Source organism: Hipposideros armiger, unplaced genomic scaffold (assembly GCF_001890085.2).
Source record: "Hipposideros armiger isolate ML-2016 unplaced genomic scaffold, ASM189008v1 scaffold_182, whole genome shotgun sequence".
NCBI classification, from domain to species: Eukaryota; Metazoa; Chordata; class Mammalia; order Chiroptera; family Hipposideridae; genus Hipposideros; species Hipposideros armiger.
Window position 1 is genome coordinate 2,891,640 of NW_017731532.1, and position 17,443 is coordinate 2,909,082.

General features: G+C 33.3%; 1 protein-coding gene across 1 annotated transcript in view; it reads right to left on the reverse strand.

Moving 5' to 3' along the window:
* EDIL3 (EGF like and discoidin domains 3) overlaps positions 1–17,443 on the reverse strand; it is a 254,908-nt gene that overhangs the window by 97,495 nt on the left and 139,970 nt on the right. Inside the window, exons 5-7 of the mRNA XM_019652587.1 lie at positions 12,648–12,803; positions 11,155–11,299; positions 6,739–6,923 (exon numbers count right to left, since the gene is read on the reverse strand). Of these exons, the coding sequence (XP_019508132.1) occupies positions 6,739–6,923; positions 11,155–11,299; positions 12,648–12,803 (486 nt within the window). The remainder of the gene's footprint in view (positions 1–6,738; positions 6,924–11,154; positions 11,300–12,647; positions 12,804–17,443) is intronic.

A 17,443-nucleotide genomic window follows, 5' to 3' on the forward strand; every position in this document is an offset into this window, starting at 1 on the left:
GATGATCATTTAGATATTAGAATCTTAGTTTTTAAAAGGGGAAGGTTGCCCAAGAGGTTATTATTTTCTTTGGTAATATTGACATTTTAGATGAAAAAGAGAATAACCTGAGTCCCAGAATATTGATGTGATTTGTCAGCCCCCAAAACCAGATTTTTGAACTTCAAGTTATGTGCTTGGCATATTACACTGATGCTGGCTGCACTTTCCTTTGCCCTCTAAGTACTCTCTGTATAAATATCCGACTCAATTTTGCTTTGCTCAATAAGCTTTTATATTTGGATAGTGGTGATTCCCTTTGGTATCATTAAAATTTTAATAAACTTTAAAGATGTTTTATAGTCCAAGCCACGCATGGACATCCTTTGATTCATTTCATATACTATAAAATACATTAACATTATGAAGAATAGAAGCTGTTTCATAATCATACATAAATTAATATCTATACTTGATTTCTTATAGATCTGCTTTATAACTTTACCCTCCACTCAGGCTTACTGTTTACTATGTTTGTAATTTTGGAAGAGTGACTTGGAAATAAGAATATTTCTTCATATTGACAAATGTTTTCCAGCGGCCTAGAGGCCTCTTGATCCTTGAAAATCTTTCTTTTAGCTCTTCTGCAAATAAATTGTCCAGAGGGCAAGAGAAGTTAATGGTTTTAAAGAAGTTACGAATTTTATGGCTAGAATGCTCCTTTTTAAAATCAGAAATGGACTAAATTAAATATGGCTTATTTAATTAGAAAACTTAAATTCAATTGCTTTCTTACATATTTCTACAAAATTAGTATTGAAATGAAGCTGTGTAGGGTTAGCTGCAATTTTGACAAAGGTCAACACTAAAATGTGCAGTTTAACAACTCTATTAATTCTACTAATTTGGAAGTACTATGCAGACTACCTTAAATTAGCAAATGTCTCATGAAATAGATCAAAAGGTTATTTCCTGGGTGACACTTTCCTTCCTGTTAGTCATTTATATTATGCTACCCTTTATGAAATCTGAAAAACTTTTTAGTAGATCATTATAGATGGAGCATTATCCACATTCTATAGTCACCACCAATAAAGCAATGACACACAGTATATTCACTACAAGAGAATTCATGATGTCTTTCATTGTAAGACATTTAAAAAGATTTTGTTAATCAACCCAGGTTAATTCTTAGAGTGCTCCTTGCTTAGTTGCTTCTACTATACCAAAATACTTCCTCACAATTTATAAGACCATCATCAGTAATGCTCCTATCCCTGAAGAATGTCATTAAACATCCCAATTTCATGTTGAATTTCAATGAGTGTGTATAATATGAATATAAATATGAAGGGAATTTACTCAATCTATTGAAAGCCACTGAAAATGGACATAAAAACACACAACCATTCTAATAAGAATATTATTTTGGTAGCAAGTATGACCAAGTGACATATTTTCATTTTAAGTTATTAATAATATTATTATACCCAGGCAGAAAATCTGAAAAATCTAATATTTCCTAGATTATATATATATATATATATATATATATATATATATATATATATATATATATATATTTGTTGTTTGCCAATGCAAATTTGTGTAAGGTATTAACGATTCTCATAGTTTGCAAATGATCTAATAATATGTTATTTTAGATTTCATAGTCTTATTGGAAATTGGTTTTTCGGAGAAGCAAAGAATATGTATGCATATCTCCCTTCTTGGTTATAATTGGTGGTATCAGATTATGCTCTTCTGAGGTTACACAAACCACCACAAAGACAAAGAAGGGAACTACCTTTTGCTAGGCCCCCACCATGTGCTTCCTTTGTTGTATCATTTGTGTTATTTAACCCACCTTCAGTTCCAACAAAATTTTTGGGTCTTTTGTTTAGAAACTAACCACAGAAGATAATAGTCTGATCCTCAAAGATCTCAGTGAGTTAAATGTCACCTTATTTAATAACAGGGATTAAAATCTAGTCCAATTATGTGTTAGGAGTGTCCAACTATGAGTCCAGAATGACTGGCTTATGATTTTTCAACTTAGGTACAGCTTAGATTTTTTTGAAAGACAGAAATTACAATTTAACCAAAATAAATAAATAAATAAATAAATAAATAAATAAATAAATNTCTGTTCCCCTTCCCCCAATTCCCCAGTGCTATTCCCATCCCCCAACTCCCCAATAAAAAAAAAAAAAAAAGAAAAATGACAAAGGTCTCTAGGATAAATCAAAGCAACTGGACCAGGTGAGCTCAACTATGACCAAGAGTATTGGGCAGAGCAGAGTTCTTTAAAATATGGTGTGTGTACAACAGGCAAGCCATAGGGTTGAAGGGAGAAAAATTAGAATGTCCATCCTATTTCCTAGTTGCTTTATCTTAACCCCCCAAAATATAAGTTGCATTTTCTAAATATTTAATGTTTGTGTTCAGTGTTCAGTAACACTGTAAGGGGTATACAATTTTTATAGTGTGGAGCCACAGATTTAGAGGGCAAGCTGGAGTCACAGATGTACTAGAAGCTCTTCTTCAAGACAGGTGTGGCCAGAACTATGCCGGTCAGTACTAGAAGAGCTTCCTAATCCAACAAACAAACTCCCCTATAAAAAAGAGTCATCTCACTCACTACATGGTCTATAAAATAGTGGGGTAAAAATAATCATATGAGCTTCCTGGCATGTGTCCACTTCCTCTTCCACTGCTGACTAGCCATGCAATCTTCAGCAAGCTTCTCAGACTCTCTGTAGCCTCATGAAATAAACACCTTAGTCATGGAGAAGTCTGCTTTGAAGACAAAATGAGATCATTGATTAAAGTTGATTCCCATTTTATCTAAAAGCCTTTACAAATGCTCATCTTATTTGAAACTGTTTTCCCAAATTCTAAATTTTACCCACTGGCATATTTCAGCTTATAATTTTAAAGGAGAATGGTTACCATTGTATAACTATTTCATTAATACAAAGAAAACTAATACATCACAAATTAAAATTCATTTGCACACAAAGGAATCAGAAGTCATTTAATTCTCATTATCATAAAAACATGAATGGGTTCTGCTGTGCACATACAATTCTTGTAAGTCCTGCTGTTCNGTTTTAAAACTATAGAACAAGATATAATATAAATAGATACTAATTAATAATGACTACAGGTAAATGTCTCTTGCTTTTTCTCTTTCTTATATTGGATAACCTTGGATGAAATACTTTTTATGCATTCTTAGCAGCATAAATAAAATAGTGCAAATGGGCACATGAACCTATTCTATTGAATAAATATTCACACACACACACCCTGCCTCTTTTGAAGCTTTTTCTATCAAAAGCCACTGAGCATGTACAACAGAAAATGTATGGGGCAACAGAAATCGTATTATCAAAGAGGCTATAATCTGATTTCTTAAATGAGGAAAACCTGCAAAGAACATATTTGTAAAATAATGATGCTTCCATAGTTCCAAGTTCCCCTTGCTCAACAGCAGTAAATGCTACAAAATGTCTATTGCTCATGTTTAGTGTCTCGTTTTACTGTAAAACAGTGAGTATCTCAATATGAATTCTACATTAAAATTCGATGCATGTCACTTACAGAAGCCTCTCTCATTGGGATAAAGAGAGAGAACTTAACACCATGAACAGATGAGGCAAAGCCAAAGTGTATCATCAATTGCAGGATGAAGAACTTTACAGTTTGCATATTTAAAGATAAGATTCAATGATGTTCAAAGTGAGAGGGAAATGAGTTTTAAAGAAAATTATTAAGTGCACTNAGATTCTTAATATGTTTTGACACAACAAAATCTAGACATATATTGGAAGAACTAGCCCTTGAATGGACAGAAAATCTGTCACTGATAGAACGAATATATTTCAGCATGCAAGTGACTTTAGGAAGATAGTTGAAAAGCCATCTTAAAAAAAGTGATGGATGAAGGTTTGCATTGAAGAGTACACCCTGATTCATGTAAAAATATTTGTTTATTTTTACCTTTCTAAAGAAATTTGCCATTGGCAATCCCTGCATGTGGATATTTCTAGAGTCTACCAGCCTGTCTGAGTTACTTACAGGGTTTAAAATATTTTGTCTTATTCCACATGGCATTGTGATTCATGAATAATATTAGCTAAACCCAGTTAATCGAGGTATGGCTTGAACATTTTCAATTTAAAAAATATTACACAGCAACAAAGAACAAGTTTAACATTAACATTCAATTCTAACAAATGGAAAGGAGTTTTTTCATGGTTTCTTCAAATTAAGACATTAAAAACTTCATAAAGGCTATGTATTATCACAATTTAGTTCCTTCTGTATTATTGGGTTGTCAGGAAAGTCATGATGCATTTTTGCACTGAAAAACACAGAAAAATACGTCATGACTTTCCCGAGGACCCAATATAAAGGCCAGATCTCTCGTATGGGGTTTCAGATTTCTTTTTCAAATAGTATTTTAAAATTTGAGGATTTATCAGTTGTCCTCTTAAATTGGGGGTCAAAATTATAGGCTATATGGGCCCATATCCATGAAATGAATTATACTTTGAAGTATTCATTCATTCAACAAATATTTATTGAATGCCTACCATGTGTCAGGTGTTGTGACAGGTATTTAGTTAAGGACTACACAAAAATTGAGAAAGTAAAAAAGACAGATATGATCCCATCTCTGCTGGAACAAACAATCTAGCATGAAAACACAATTTCCAATATAGCATGATAATGCTACAGTGAGAGGATTAGAGAAGACAGTAGTAGTATACAGGAGAGAACTCAAGCCAGGTTTGTGTGGGATGGAGCTGGTAGAAAAGCCTAATTAACATTCTAAGTTCTGGCTTACCTTGGATCCACCCAGAGGAACGTATATCCGAATTCTAGCTGAATGATTTAACCAAAGGAAGGCTGAGGATGCTGTGAGTGGAGGTACTTTTTCCATCCTTTCCCTTTAGGAAGAGGACATTTTTGAAGAAATGGGAAGAGAGTGATAGTGTTTGGTTTAAGAAAGTGAAGCAATTTAAAGAGTCTGGTAAGAGATTAAATGGGACCAAATCATGCAAAGGCATTTAGGTTATAGGAAAGAATCTGTACTTCATCCTGAGGCTGACAGTAAGCAATTGAATGGTCTTAAAAGGGAGTAAGAGAATCGTATTTGCATTTGGAACAAAAATCACACTGGTTACCAGATTTTTAGAGAGTGAGGCCAGAAACCGGGAAGTCGGTTAGGAGGCTTCAGCAAAAACTCACAGGAAAGAGGATTTTAGCATGAATCATGGGAGTGGCAGTGGGGATGGTAAGAAGTGAAATGATTTTAGAGTAGCTGAACCCTTTTTTCAGTTGTTGAAATAACCAGTACTTACTAAACTATTAGTAATTTCGTGGCTGTGTGGAGTTGGTGACAGTGAGGTTGGCAGGAAGATAACAGGAGAGAAAAGGTGGCCTGGAGGACCTTGGGAAGCATCAGCTAGGAGGATGGGAGAAAACAAAGTATGGCATCATGCAAACCAAATAAAAAGAATGGTTTATGAAAGAGTTATGTCTTAACTGTATGAACACTGTGTTACCCACTCGTATGTCATCACTATTTATCATGTTATGTGATGCTTCAACGGTGTTTCATGAATATACACTTGTTAAATGAATGGTTTGATTTAGTAAGCACTACTACATACAAGAAAAACATCAGGCTGGGTTCTGGGAGGATAAATATATTTCAAAATCAAAACACTCATGGAATAGTAAAAGAAGGAAGACCTACATAATTACCCATAAAGTATGGTATCTAATAAAAGAGCTCAATACAGCTCCAGATCAACAGAGATCTAGAGAGAATGCTGGGGGGAAAGTAAAGAAAAAAGTGAATATTACTAACTGCGAGAACAGGAACAGTAAGGCCTAGAGAAGAAAAGACTGAGAAGGGACTATTGGAAATTTCAGGTGACTTAGTGAGAAGTTTCAGATGTGGCAAATCTGGTTTGATGAAGAGTGATATTTCCTATTTTAATAGTTCTCATGATTTCCAGAAATACAATGAATTACTACAGTTTTGAAACTCATGAATAGAGCACAAATGCCAGTAAGAACTCATGTCTTCCAAATAAAATGAACTTATTATGAAATTAAGCTGCCTGACTTTTATTTATCACAGAGGACATTAACAAATTTGTGCACACTTAACCATACTCCACAAATAAGTGCATTTCAAGAAGACTTTTTAAAAGGCATAGACTGTAACCTGACTTCATTTGCAAATGATAAACAGGCTCTGCAGTGTCTCTGCTTTCCTTCTATATGCTAGCTCTCTTATGAGAATGTAATCAAATTGCTCCATTGCTTAGCAACCACAGGAAAAGAGCAATAAGTCATGATTCATGATTCTATGGGAACAATCTGCAGGTCAGTGGCATGATTTCAAGGTGGTTTGGATTCCTGCTGTGACACTTTCAAACCAACATTGACTCAAGCATTAGCATAGATGAGAGTTAAAATGCAAATGTTCTCATAATCAATCAAATTGACCTATACATAGTGTGATCTGGTACAGTCTGCTGCGTCAATCTAACAGTAGCATCTATAAATCAACATCAGAGCAAAAATAACAGAGACGTGGCTTCACAAGGAATTTCTTTTACCAGTTTCGTTGAGCCGAAGAGGGAGGCACATTTAAATCAGACATTCACATAAACAACAGGAAATCGTCTAAGGAAGAGGTGCAGTGGGTGGTGAAAGAGTTTTTGAAAATGTTACCTGTAACCACTGCGACTGGTCATTGTGGCCGGAGGTCCAGGCATTCACTTTGCCCTGCTTGTCCAGCCGAGCTTTCCTCGGCTCCCAAGTGAACATGTCCATATTGAGAGTTCTGAAGATGCTGGAGGCAGTAATCTGATAGTCTTGGATATGTCCTGATTTCATCCCCAGAGGCTCAGAACAGCCTGAAAGAAAACGAGAAGAGCTCCATGAGAAAAAGAACCTATCGCCTGGGAAGTTTTTTTCCTTCCTTTCGGATAGGCAAGATAAGATTAAGATTCCCCCCAAAGAGAGTATCTAAATTCAAAAAAGGCTGTAATCAGAAACAAATCTGGAACAAAATAAAAAAAAAACCAAAATAGCCAATTCAGACTATTTTGCCTGAACGTATTTTGTAAAAATTGAAAACAAGACAGACAATTCAAACTGCTTTTTTGTGATAGATGATTTTGCAAAATGAAACAATGCTGAAATGCTCTCTTCTGTCTGATTAGGGATAGCCTCATCACCATTCTAGTTTACAACAGTTTCATCGTCTCTTTAAAAATGGAACAATTTCTCACAAAGTATATTTGGTTTTCTTTGATTTGTTTCCATAATACTGCAAATGAAGATTCCCTCATTTTCACAAACTGCTCCAATGGTATGTTCTAAACTGGACAGCTTTGTGTTTTCCAAGAAATATGTGTTCATCTTTATCACTGACTCATAGAGCACCAGTGTGACTTCTTGTGGAAAGAATGAAGCTAATCTTTATTCAATGTATACTATGTGACAGCCATAGCAAAATGTAGGATTTAAACTAATAGATAATAGAAGAAAATAAGCTAATCCTAGCAAAAGCCATTACTCGACAAGCCTTTTTATATATTCTTATATTTCAATCATACTCAATAACTTCTAGTACTGGATATTTTTGGAAGATTCTCAAATCTGCTACATATGTTTTCAGGTTTGACATGGTGCAAAATTTGATTTTGTCTATACTTGAAAAATTGTGTGTGTGTATGTGTGTGTGTACACTTGATTTCCCAATCTTGAAGAAGTACAACTATGACAAAATTCCATTTAGAAAGTCTGTGATAGGAACATGATTCTGTTATCATATTTGCCAGTGGTTGAGTCTTCTATGTGTAAAACTGTAACACTTTGGCCAAGGAACACACGAGATAAGTTTGATTATGGAGAAAGCCAAGATAAAAGAGGAGACTTCTCCAGTTGATGCCATCTCCTCATGCTCTACTGGTCCCCCACTTACTAGCTGTGTCGTCTTGCACCCATTATTTAGCCACATTACATCTCGGTTTTCTCATCGGTAAAATGGTGATAATAATAGACACTATCTTAAAGAACTGTTGTAAGAAATTAGTAATAAATATAAATAGAAACAGTGCTGGCCTATAGCTAGCAATCAGTAAATGTTAGCTATTTTTAGTATTTCTGTTAAGCTCAATGTTAAGATCCCAAATCAGCACATCAGGGAGTACTAAATAAGACCTTATGACTGGCTGCTGCTTCAACAACTAAGCCATTTTAAGTCAAGACTCTAAGAGAAGTGGTTCAGAATTCTTCATTGATAAATATTGTAATTCTGAACCACAATTAATTGCCTTCTGTCTTAGTCAATCTAGATTTCTTCTTCCTTCTTAAGGCTCCTCCATGTCTGCCTTCACTTCCCACCTTCTAGGAAATGCCTATCCTCTACAAACATGATAAAAACAGACACAGAGGGTTGGCCAATTTGGTCTTAGCACAAGACTTTTGGGTTTCAGATGTAGGAGACACATTCTCAAAGTCCCATGATAAAAAGAACTCTCAATCCTAAATACAAATTCTGGAGGAGAAAAACTTCATGAAAAATCTCACAGATTGTAGACAGTTCTAAAGTCTTCATGACATGCCATTTATCTTCAGGCAGTTATACAGTAACATGCATTGTCTACATTTATGAATAGATTTCTGACTAGTTTTTCTATTATTACCACCAAGCCCCCACCCACTCCTTGCCCTGCTACTGGAGTCTTTGTAAAACTTTTCTTGGTTTAGAGAAGAGATTCAAGTGGAAAAGAAGTAGTTCTTTTTCTCCTTTTGTGATATGACAGTATTTTAAATATTGCATAGAAAAGGGATGTCTTTACTTTGACCATTTCTGCTTAGTCACAGAATTAATTTCATACCCACTCTATTGTCGAGTACTTATCACAGAGGAAGTGCAGAATAATTTGTTCAAAAACTAAATGAATGATTATTTCTCTAATGATGGCCATGATCCATTTCATTCTAAATATCTTAAATCATATTTATGTCAGAGAATTTAGGGGATTTTCTTTTTAAGTATCTCCGAAAAAGATTATCAGATGATATTCTAGGCAGGCTGAGAGATCTTATAACAATTTATTGAATATAGTAAGGCAGGCTTGGGCTTTACAGTGTTGCACTGGATTGTGGGAAATAGTTTAGTATATTATATTACTGTTATTTCCAGCGTTACAACTAATCTCTTCCAATTTGCCTCACACCACAAATTTACCTGCTCATCTACATGATTTCATATGTATAAATTGATAAACTTTTACTAGAATAAACAACACCTGAAAAAGATAAATTATTAACAATGAAATTGATCATTTTTAGAGTGAGGTGATAGGTTTTAAAAGTATCTATTGAGAGATATTTTGTGCATGCAAGTTGAAAATCAATTTGTGGGGTCCGGAGATGGATACAACTTTTTTTTGAGAACATAAAATGTGTTAAGTGTCAGGTGTAACCTCTTGTCAAACTTGAAAGTAAAATACATTCACACCTTAGGAGTGTAACTGCACCATGTATTAGAGACTGTTCCTCATGAATCAAACAAGTGAAAAATTGGAGAAGCTGATGTCAAGCAACTAAAAACCACGGGTCTTGCAGCAAACCTCAACATATTGCAGCTTCTTCTTGATTGCTTTATGATGGATGACTTAGGGATGACACCGGTCTGTGGTGATATAGTGACATGCAATATAAACACTGTACAGCAATAATTCTGCTGAGATTTAATGGTAGTCAATAAGCTGGTTTGAATTATACCCAAAATAAGAAAAACATTCCTGCTAGGATAGTTAATTGTACTAAAACCATATGTTGGTTGCTTCATAAAAGACACCCATATATAATACAAAATGTGATTCTTAAAATAGATACATTCATCTGGCTAAATGTCTCTAATTCCTTTCACAGTAATGGGTTCCTTTAAAGTTTGGTTGTTTTTTAATACTTTTATTTGCTCAAAAATCAGTCCCTTTCTCAGATGCATCACAAACAAACCTAAGAAGGGAAACAGTATATAAAGTATACATTTTAACCTGTATGCAACCTCTTGAAATGAATGAAAAGCTCTCAGTTGTTTTTTGCAGAAATGCGTCCTCCTACTTTTAACTAAATAGCATTATTGCAAGTTTGATAAACGTTTTTCATAGTTAGAGATTATGCCAAAAGGTGGGGCACACATGAATTTTTAGTTTTCTTCAAAACATAGTTGTTTGAACAACATAATTTCAGGCCACAGTGGCAAAAATAATTTGTAAATGTTGATGCTAGAATATAAGAACCACTACCAAAAACATAACACAGTGAAAATGCCTAGATAAGATTTTTTGTTTAGTTCAGAATCTAGCTATACAGAAATGGGATCACTGTGAGATCCACACATTAAGCCTTTATCTTTATATCTAATACTGATGATCCTGCAAGACAAGAATTATTTAACTCTGAGTGCTTTGATAGATTATCTCTGAGTTGGATAACCACTGTTTGTACAATAAGCAGGATGTTAAAAAAGAATGATCCTAGAATGCATTTATAGCTGTAATCTTGGTATTGAAGTATTGTCTCCTTGGGAAGAATAATAAATTAACATGTTTTATAACCCATCCTGAAATAAACAAGTTCTTATGGTAGATGGACAAAGATAAAGCTTACTCTTCTATGCCATATAGCCTAAATGTAACTGCAATTTATGAAATCAGACAGGTTCCAGTTTTTACTGAACTTTTGTCACAAAACATAAATCAGTTACTACTAAAAACAACGAGATATTTAAATTTGACAAGTTTCCAGTGAGAATTTGTTGTACTTTCATTGGCCACTCAAAGAAACACATTGCTCCTTCTACATTGGTTCTGTTTGGTAGAATGTTTTAGAATTTGTTTATCTAACACACACACAGACACAGACACACAGACACACACACACAGACACACAGACACACACACACACACACACACACACACACTTTCTCACTTAACCATACCCTAGGCATTTTGTAGCAGAAATAAGTGTCTGTGGGTATTGAAAAATTGTAAGTTAGTAGCAGACTACATACAAACATGCTTTTTAAAAAAAAGAAAATAATGGAATAAATAATATGAAACTCACCCGATAGTTCACATCCAAGAAGTTCCATTCTCAAAGTGCAGTGTCTTCGACAAACTTGGGGATAGAGCCTTACATACTGAGCTTTTATGGGGGGTGTGAAAGAGTTAGCATAGGGTGTGTTGTTATCCACGTTTCCACGGAACACCTGTATGAAGAGGTAATATAGAGTTTAAAATAATAATTGAGACAGCTTCTTTAGCTATTTTGATAATACTACTCCTTTAGCCTACTCAATTTATTTCAAAGATGGGATTAAATAATTTGGGGGTCTGGAGCATTTAGGAAGCATCTTGCGATCAGCAGTGAATATAAAACCTATAGATAAAAGTACTAATTAAAGCTATAAATCACGGTGGTGTGTGGCATAATCTATACTCTATTATGATGGTCTTGGTAATTTTAAGGCCAGTCCTTCAGAGCCAGGGGAATGTTTCCCTCTCCCTCTTTCTTTCTTTCTGGGCACTTTAACTTAACCTTTTAACTTAATCCGGATCTGTACATTTTGCTACTTAGTATTTCTAGGTTCTTTGTTTGTTTGTTTGTTTGTTTGTTTGTTTGTTTTAGGAACCAGTCTTAACTAGTTCTTCCTGATCATCCAGTCTCTCTAATGCTATGATCAGTCTTATGAAGCTTTAGGGTCTGATGCCTCAGGGTTATTTCCTTATTGGTCAGTCCCAGATCATTGGATAAGAGACTCATAATTCTCTATCATAATATGTCCGGTGAAAAACTATAGTTCCCTCTAAAAATTATGTACTGAAATATGTTATTTTAATTCCTTTAAGTCTCATTCTTATTTTACCGTTTATATAACCTGGTAATCAGAAAAGTTTATTTAAATTCATTGAAATAAGTAATTTAAAAAATCTTTCATAAAATTTATTAAAGTTTATTCTAATAACTTGCTTTTAATGGGATGAGCTGCAGTCCTGATATTTTTTAAATTAAAAGTTTTAAGAAAAAAATTAATAAAAATTGGAAATATCATATAAAAAGGCAGGGGACATTGAATATTATATCCATTTTCTTCAAAATATTTTATACTGACAACTAACAAAATTTTCTTCCAATATCAAGCCTATAAAGGCATATATTTTTTTCTATGACTTGTTGCTTTCTCTAAAAATAATAGTTTTAATCCATAGTTATTTGATTAAGGACAGTGCTATTCTGTCAAAGCAATAAAATGAAATTGAAAGCTGGCTATTGTTAAAATGAAATTTAATTTCACACATAGGACTATGCTAACCTTGTGATAAAGTGTTTATAGGACCACCAGTTAAAATCAGAGAAAATACGAAGGGGTAGCTGCTGTGCACATACAATTTGGAAAAGCTCCCTCTCCCCGCTTCTCCCCACTAGTCTAATTTTAAGAAATTATAAATTAATTTTCAATCACATAAAGCTTCTGCTGAAGACTCAGTAGTCATTTGGTAATCAATGATCATTAATGGGACTTTACTTTTAAATTAGATGTGTTAAGTCAGTCTTACCATGTCTTCATTGGTGCCTTTCTCCTTGTACATTGCCCAAGACTTTCCATCATTACTATAGGCAATTTTGTAGGATTTTATATACTCTGGGCTTCCAATCCTCTTGGCTCCTTGGGTAATCACACCAGTAACTCTCATTTTTCTTTGTAAATTTATCTGAGGAGACAAGGTAACAGTAATTATTGCTTTCAGTATGACAATATTGACAATAATCATTTTGGAAATGGAATATTTTTATTTATTAGTACAGATTTTAAATGCAAAAATCCAATGATTTTTGTATGGTTTTCAGATGAATATTAAATATATATCAAGTTTAGGTTCAACATTTTTCTCTAATGGAATTTTTTTTAATTAAAGCAATATTTGTGAACAAACATTGAAAAGGAAAATGTGCCCCCAAAATATAAGCATAGAAAATATTGGATGGTTATGATATGGAGTAAACTGAAAAATATGAATATCACCTTGTCAAAATGACATTACAATGAAACTCTAATGTCAACATAATAATTAACGTGCCTCAAATGCTTTAGGCTTCAACAAATTTCCATTGAAGTTAAAACATCAAAATCTCCCTGAGATCTTTGAGTACTAGAATAAGAAAAAGTAAAGGCAATAATGATGACAAAAAACAAAACAGAAATATCTTCAGTTTCTGGATCTTTATACTGTAGTATCTGCCACTATGGGTTATGGAGGGTTTTTCAACAAGATGTTGCTTGTCCCTTCATTTCATCACATAGAGACTTTTTAACTGGTATTTTCTCTTCATATTTTCTCCCCATTCCAAATTATCCTACTATAGTTTGTTGCAGGAGTAATGGCCATTCAAAAAAAATTTAATATTCTTCTCAGATTTAAACAGGGGGCTCCTTTTGACAATTAACATATAATAACCATATGCTCTAATGTAAGAAAAATATTTTATTCATATATGGAAAACATTAAAAATTGTTCTATTCACTTTAAAATGCCTTTATGATGCCTGCAAAATCTTAAAATTAGTAGAAAGGTACAGTTTCAATGTTCTTAACAAACTGCTATTAATCTCTACTCTTCATCATTACAAATCAGAAAATTTAAATGACTCATACTATAATATTAATAATTCAGACATAATTTTCCAGAGAAAATTAGAAAATCTTCAGATTCATAGAAGTGATTAGGATTTTTCACTTTTTGGTGAGACTCTGAGAATTAACATTTGAAATGATAGGGGATGTGCATGAAGAAACTAGCCCCTCAATAATCACTGTTCTCTCTCTCTCTCCCTCTCCCTCTCTATCTCTACCTTCATATCACATATTCACAAAGTTGAAAATCAGAACTAAGAAAGCAATCCTTAAAGCTTTCCCACCCCAGACGAAACCCATGACTTATGAAAAGTCCTGCAATGTTTTATTTCCCTGGATTTACAGGTTTTAAATGTGTTATAGCAATCCTGAATCCTGCATACAGGCAGCGCCCTTTCAGGCTTTTGAAAGTTGCCAACATGGCAAGGTCTACCTTTCTCTCCATTCCGAGTTTCCCAGTCTCATCTCCCTTTTCTGAATATCATGAGATTCCTTTCCAACTGGTGCTCACAAGGCAATTCTTGGTCTTCCTTATGCATAAATCAAATGTGGAATTTTGATGAGTTAAAGAACTGGAATGGGGTCATCCCCAGCCTCTGACTGGTGAGCATATCTTCCTTTCACTCTTGCAATGCGGACTTCATAACCAACATTTTTGCTTTTAAATTCTGCATCCGTGGTCCCTTTTTTCTCCAATAATGCTGAGTGAGTTGACTCAGACATTCAATTTTGCTTTTCTCATTTCAATACTCAGACATCGAAATTACTTACATGAGTACAGTCTATGTCCATTTTTGTTAGGAGGCTCAGATAAGAGAAGGTCCCACATGGAGCTAAATTTTACTTATTACTCTAACAATCTTAATTAGCTTTTCAAAGATTGATTTTAGAATTTTAACTGTGAGATTTGGAATAGATAGCCTCTGAAAAATATTTTATTGTAGTATATTAATTAAATTACCATGTAGCTATGGAAGAGCAATATTCTTCCAGTATCTTATGTATGACATTCTTTTTCTTTCTTTAATCTAAGACTCTTCATAGTTTTAACCTTTCTAAAATACACAACATAAACAATGGACAGTTTGAATCATGCCTCTTCCCATTTTGGAAGCCAAATTCTACACTTGATATTACTGAATATTCCTTTTTTCAATTATCTTTTATCTTGTTTCAATTATCTTGTAGACGGACAAATTATCTCTGCTAGAGTTTTGGCTGATGAGCCATAGACTAATTTTCTAAAACTTAAATAGAAGCATAACAATGAAAAAATAAGAATTTGAGTACACATTCCTCTCTAAATCATTAGAAATGATGTTTTAAAAGATTCCTATTTGCTCTAGTATTAAAAGCTTAGGAAGCTGGAACTCCAGATAGTAAAGCAGCACCCAATTTGAGTTATATCTACTTTTAGTAGGTATTTGTAGTTAAATATCAGTGCTGTTTTCATTAAATAAAAATATAAACCAAAAAATTATTTATAGAACACAGGTTCTGGGGTTACTTAGAGTTACTAAGTTTTGAGACTTTTGAGTTCTCATGTATCTAGCACTATTAAGTGTGGATAATAAGGAAATCAATATAAAAGGGCTAAGATTTCACCATTATGGTCATACTCAAATTTAATAGCAGGAATCTACATTGCTGTGAGAAATAAACTAAGCCATGGAACAAGACTTTAGCATGATTTTAGAAACATCTCCACAATAAAACCTGCTGCAAGTAATCCCTTTTTATTCTAATCCAAGATTATTTTGTGATCTCTTGGTAAAATATCATTGGCTCATAGTTGATCTGGCTTTTGTTCTCTTTATTTTGCCTGCATGAACCACCACCCCAGACACTACATTAAAGGTCTATTGGAGAGTGTATCGATAGAACAGAATATAAAATCAATAAACAGACCCCACTATGGAAGGAACTTTTGTATATGAAATAAGTATTATTCAGATCATTGCAGAAAAGATAGAATTTTCAATAGCTGGATTGGGAAAATTTGGTTGACATATTAAATAAATATATTTAATCTGTGACCTTATCACAGAGTAAATTCCAAGTAAGTTGATACTAAATAAAAAAATTAAGAAACCACAAAAGGACCAGAGGAAAACACAGAATTAAAAATAATCTCAGACATGAAAATGACTTTCTATTTGTGGCAGTAGTTATAAAAATATTATATTAAACTAAAAATTTCTTTAAGATAAAAAGCAAAATGAAGTCAAAATACAAATGACAAACTGTGATTGAATTTTTCCAAATCATATCATAGCAAAGGATTGATAAATCAAAGAAATTAAATTTTAATATTAATAAGGTGAAACAAAACAACCCAATAAAAAATAAAATGGGCAAAGGATTTCATTAGCTTACATGAAAGAAAATACATGTGGATCTTAAACATATGAAAAAATATTCAGTCTTACTCCTAATACATATTACAAAAGTTTACCCTATGGCACTATAATTCACCTTTAACATCAGGAAAAAGGAAAAGAAATAATAACACAATATTAACAAAGTGTAAAGAAATAGGCAAGCTTGCACATTCCTGGTGGGGGTATAAATGACAGCTTTTATGAAGGAAAATTTAGTGACATGAAACAAAATGACAAATGAGCATTTTCTTAAACTTAGGAACTTTTCATTCTAGAAATGCAGTCCACAAGTATAATCACACATAGGCAAACTGATGTAGGTACAAGGTTGTTCCCTACTGCGGTATCCATAATAGGACAAAATTTAAAAAAAATGTAAAATGTCTATTAGTAGGGGTCTAAGTCATTTCATTATGAAAAAGTTCAGAAAATAAAATACTATTCAGCTGTTCAACACAAGAACAAGAATGAAGGAGGGAGGGGGAGAAGGAGAGAAAAAGGGAGAGAGAGAGATCTTAGCGTAACATATAAAAAATTACTGCTTGTCAAGTTTTGGTACTGTATCAAAGAACTGATTCTACAATTATCTGGAAATTATGTGCACAGGGCTCAAAAGACTTTAGCAACAGAACACTGTGTATTGTATACTTCTGCACATACTACTGTAAAGGGCAAATAAAACACATGTATATTTTCTTGTATAGGTTTATAATATCTCTAAAAACAAAAACAGAAACAAAAAGTTCTTCAATAGGAGGTAGACAGCTGGGGAGAGAAGTAGGATGAAGAATTTTGAAAATACACTCTTTTGGGTCTTTTGAAATTTGAAATATGTAGATGTCTTACCTATCTTATATTGAAAATATAAATAAAATTAAAGTAAAAATATGATTGATAAGATGCTATTTAGAATAGCAAAAGTAATGATAAAATATCTAGAAATTAATCTAATAAACAATTGATGACCTTATGAGAATATTTTTAACTAAAAGATATAACAGAAGACCAGCATAATTTTAGTAGATAAGACAGCATAATCAATTTGTTGCCTCAATTTTGTTTGCAAATTCTGTGCAGTTTTCATCAAAATCTGGAAGGATACTATTGTATGCTGTGATAAATTCATTCTAAAAATCTGTAGTTTTATTTTAAATTATACAATGAAAAATAAACTTTCATTAATAAATAGCTAAAGGATATTCCTGGAAAAGATGTAAACAATGGGGGGGGGAGTTTTGCCATATATTAAGGCATTACAAGACCATTTTAATGAAAAATAATGTGGTACTGGCACAAAGACTGATAAATATCCATGTGGAATTCAAAGGAAAATCCAGGA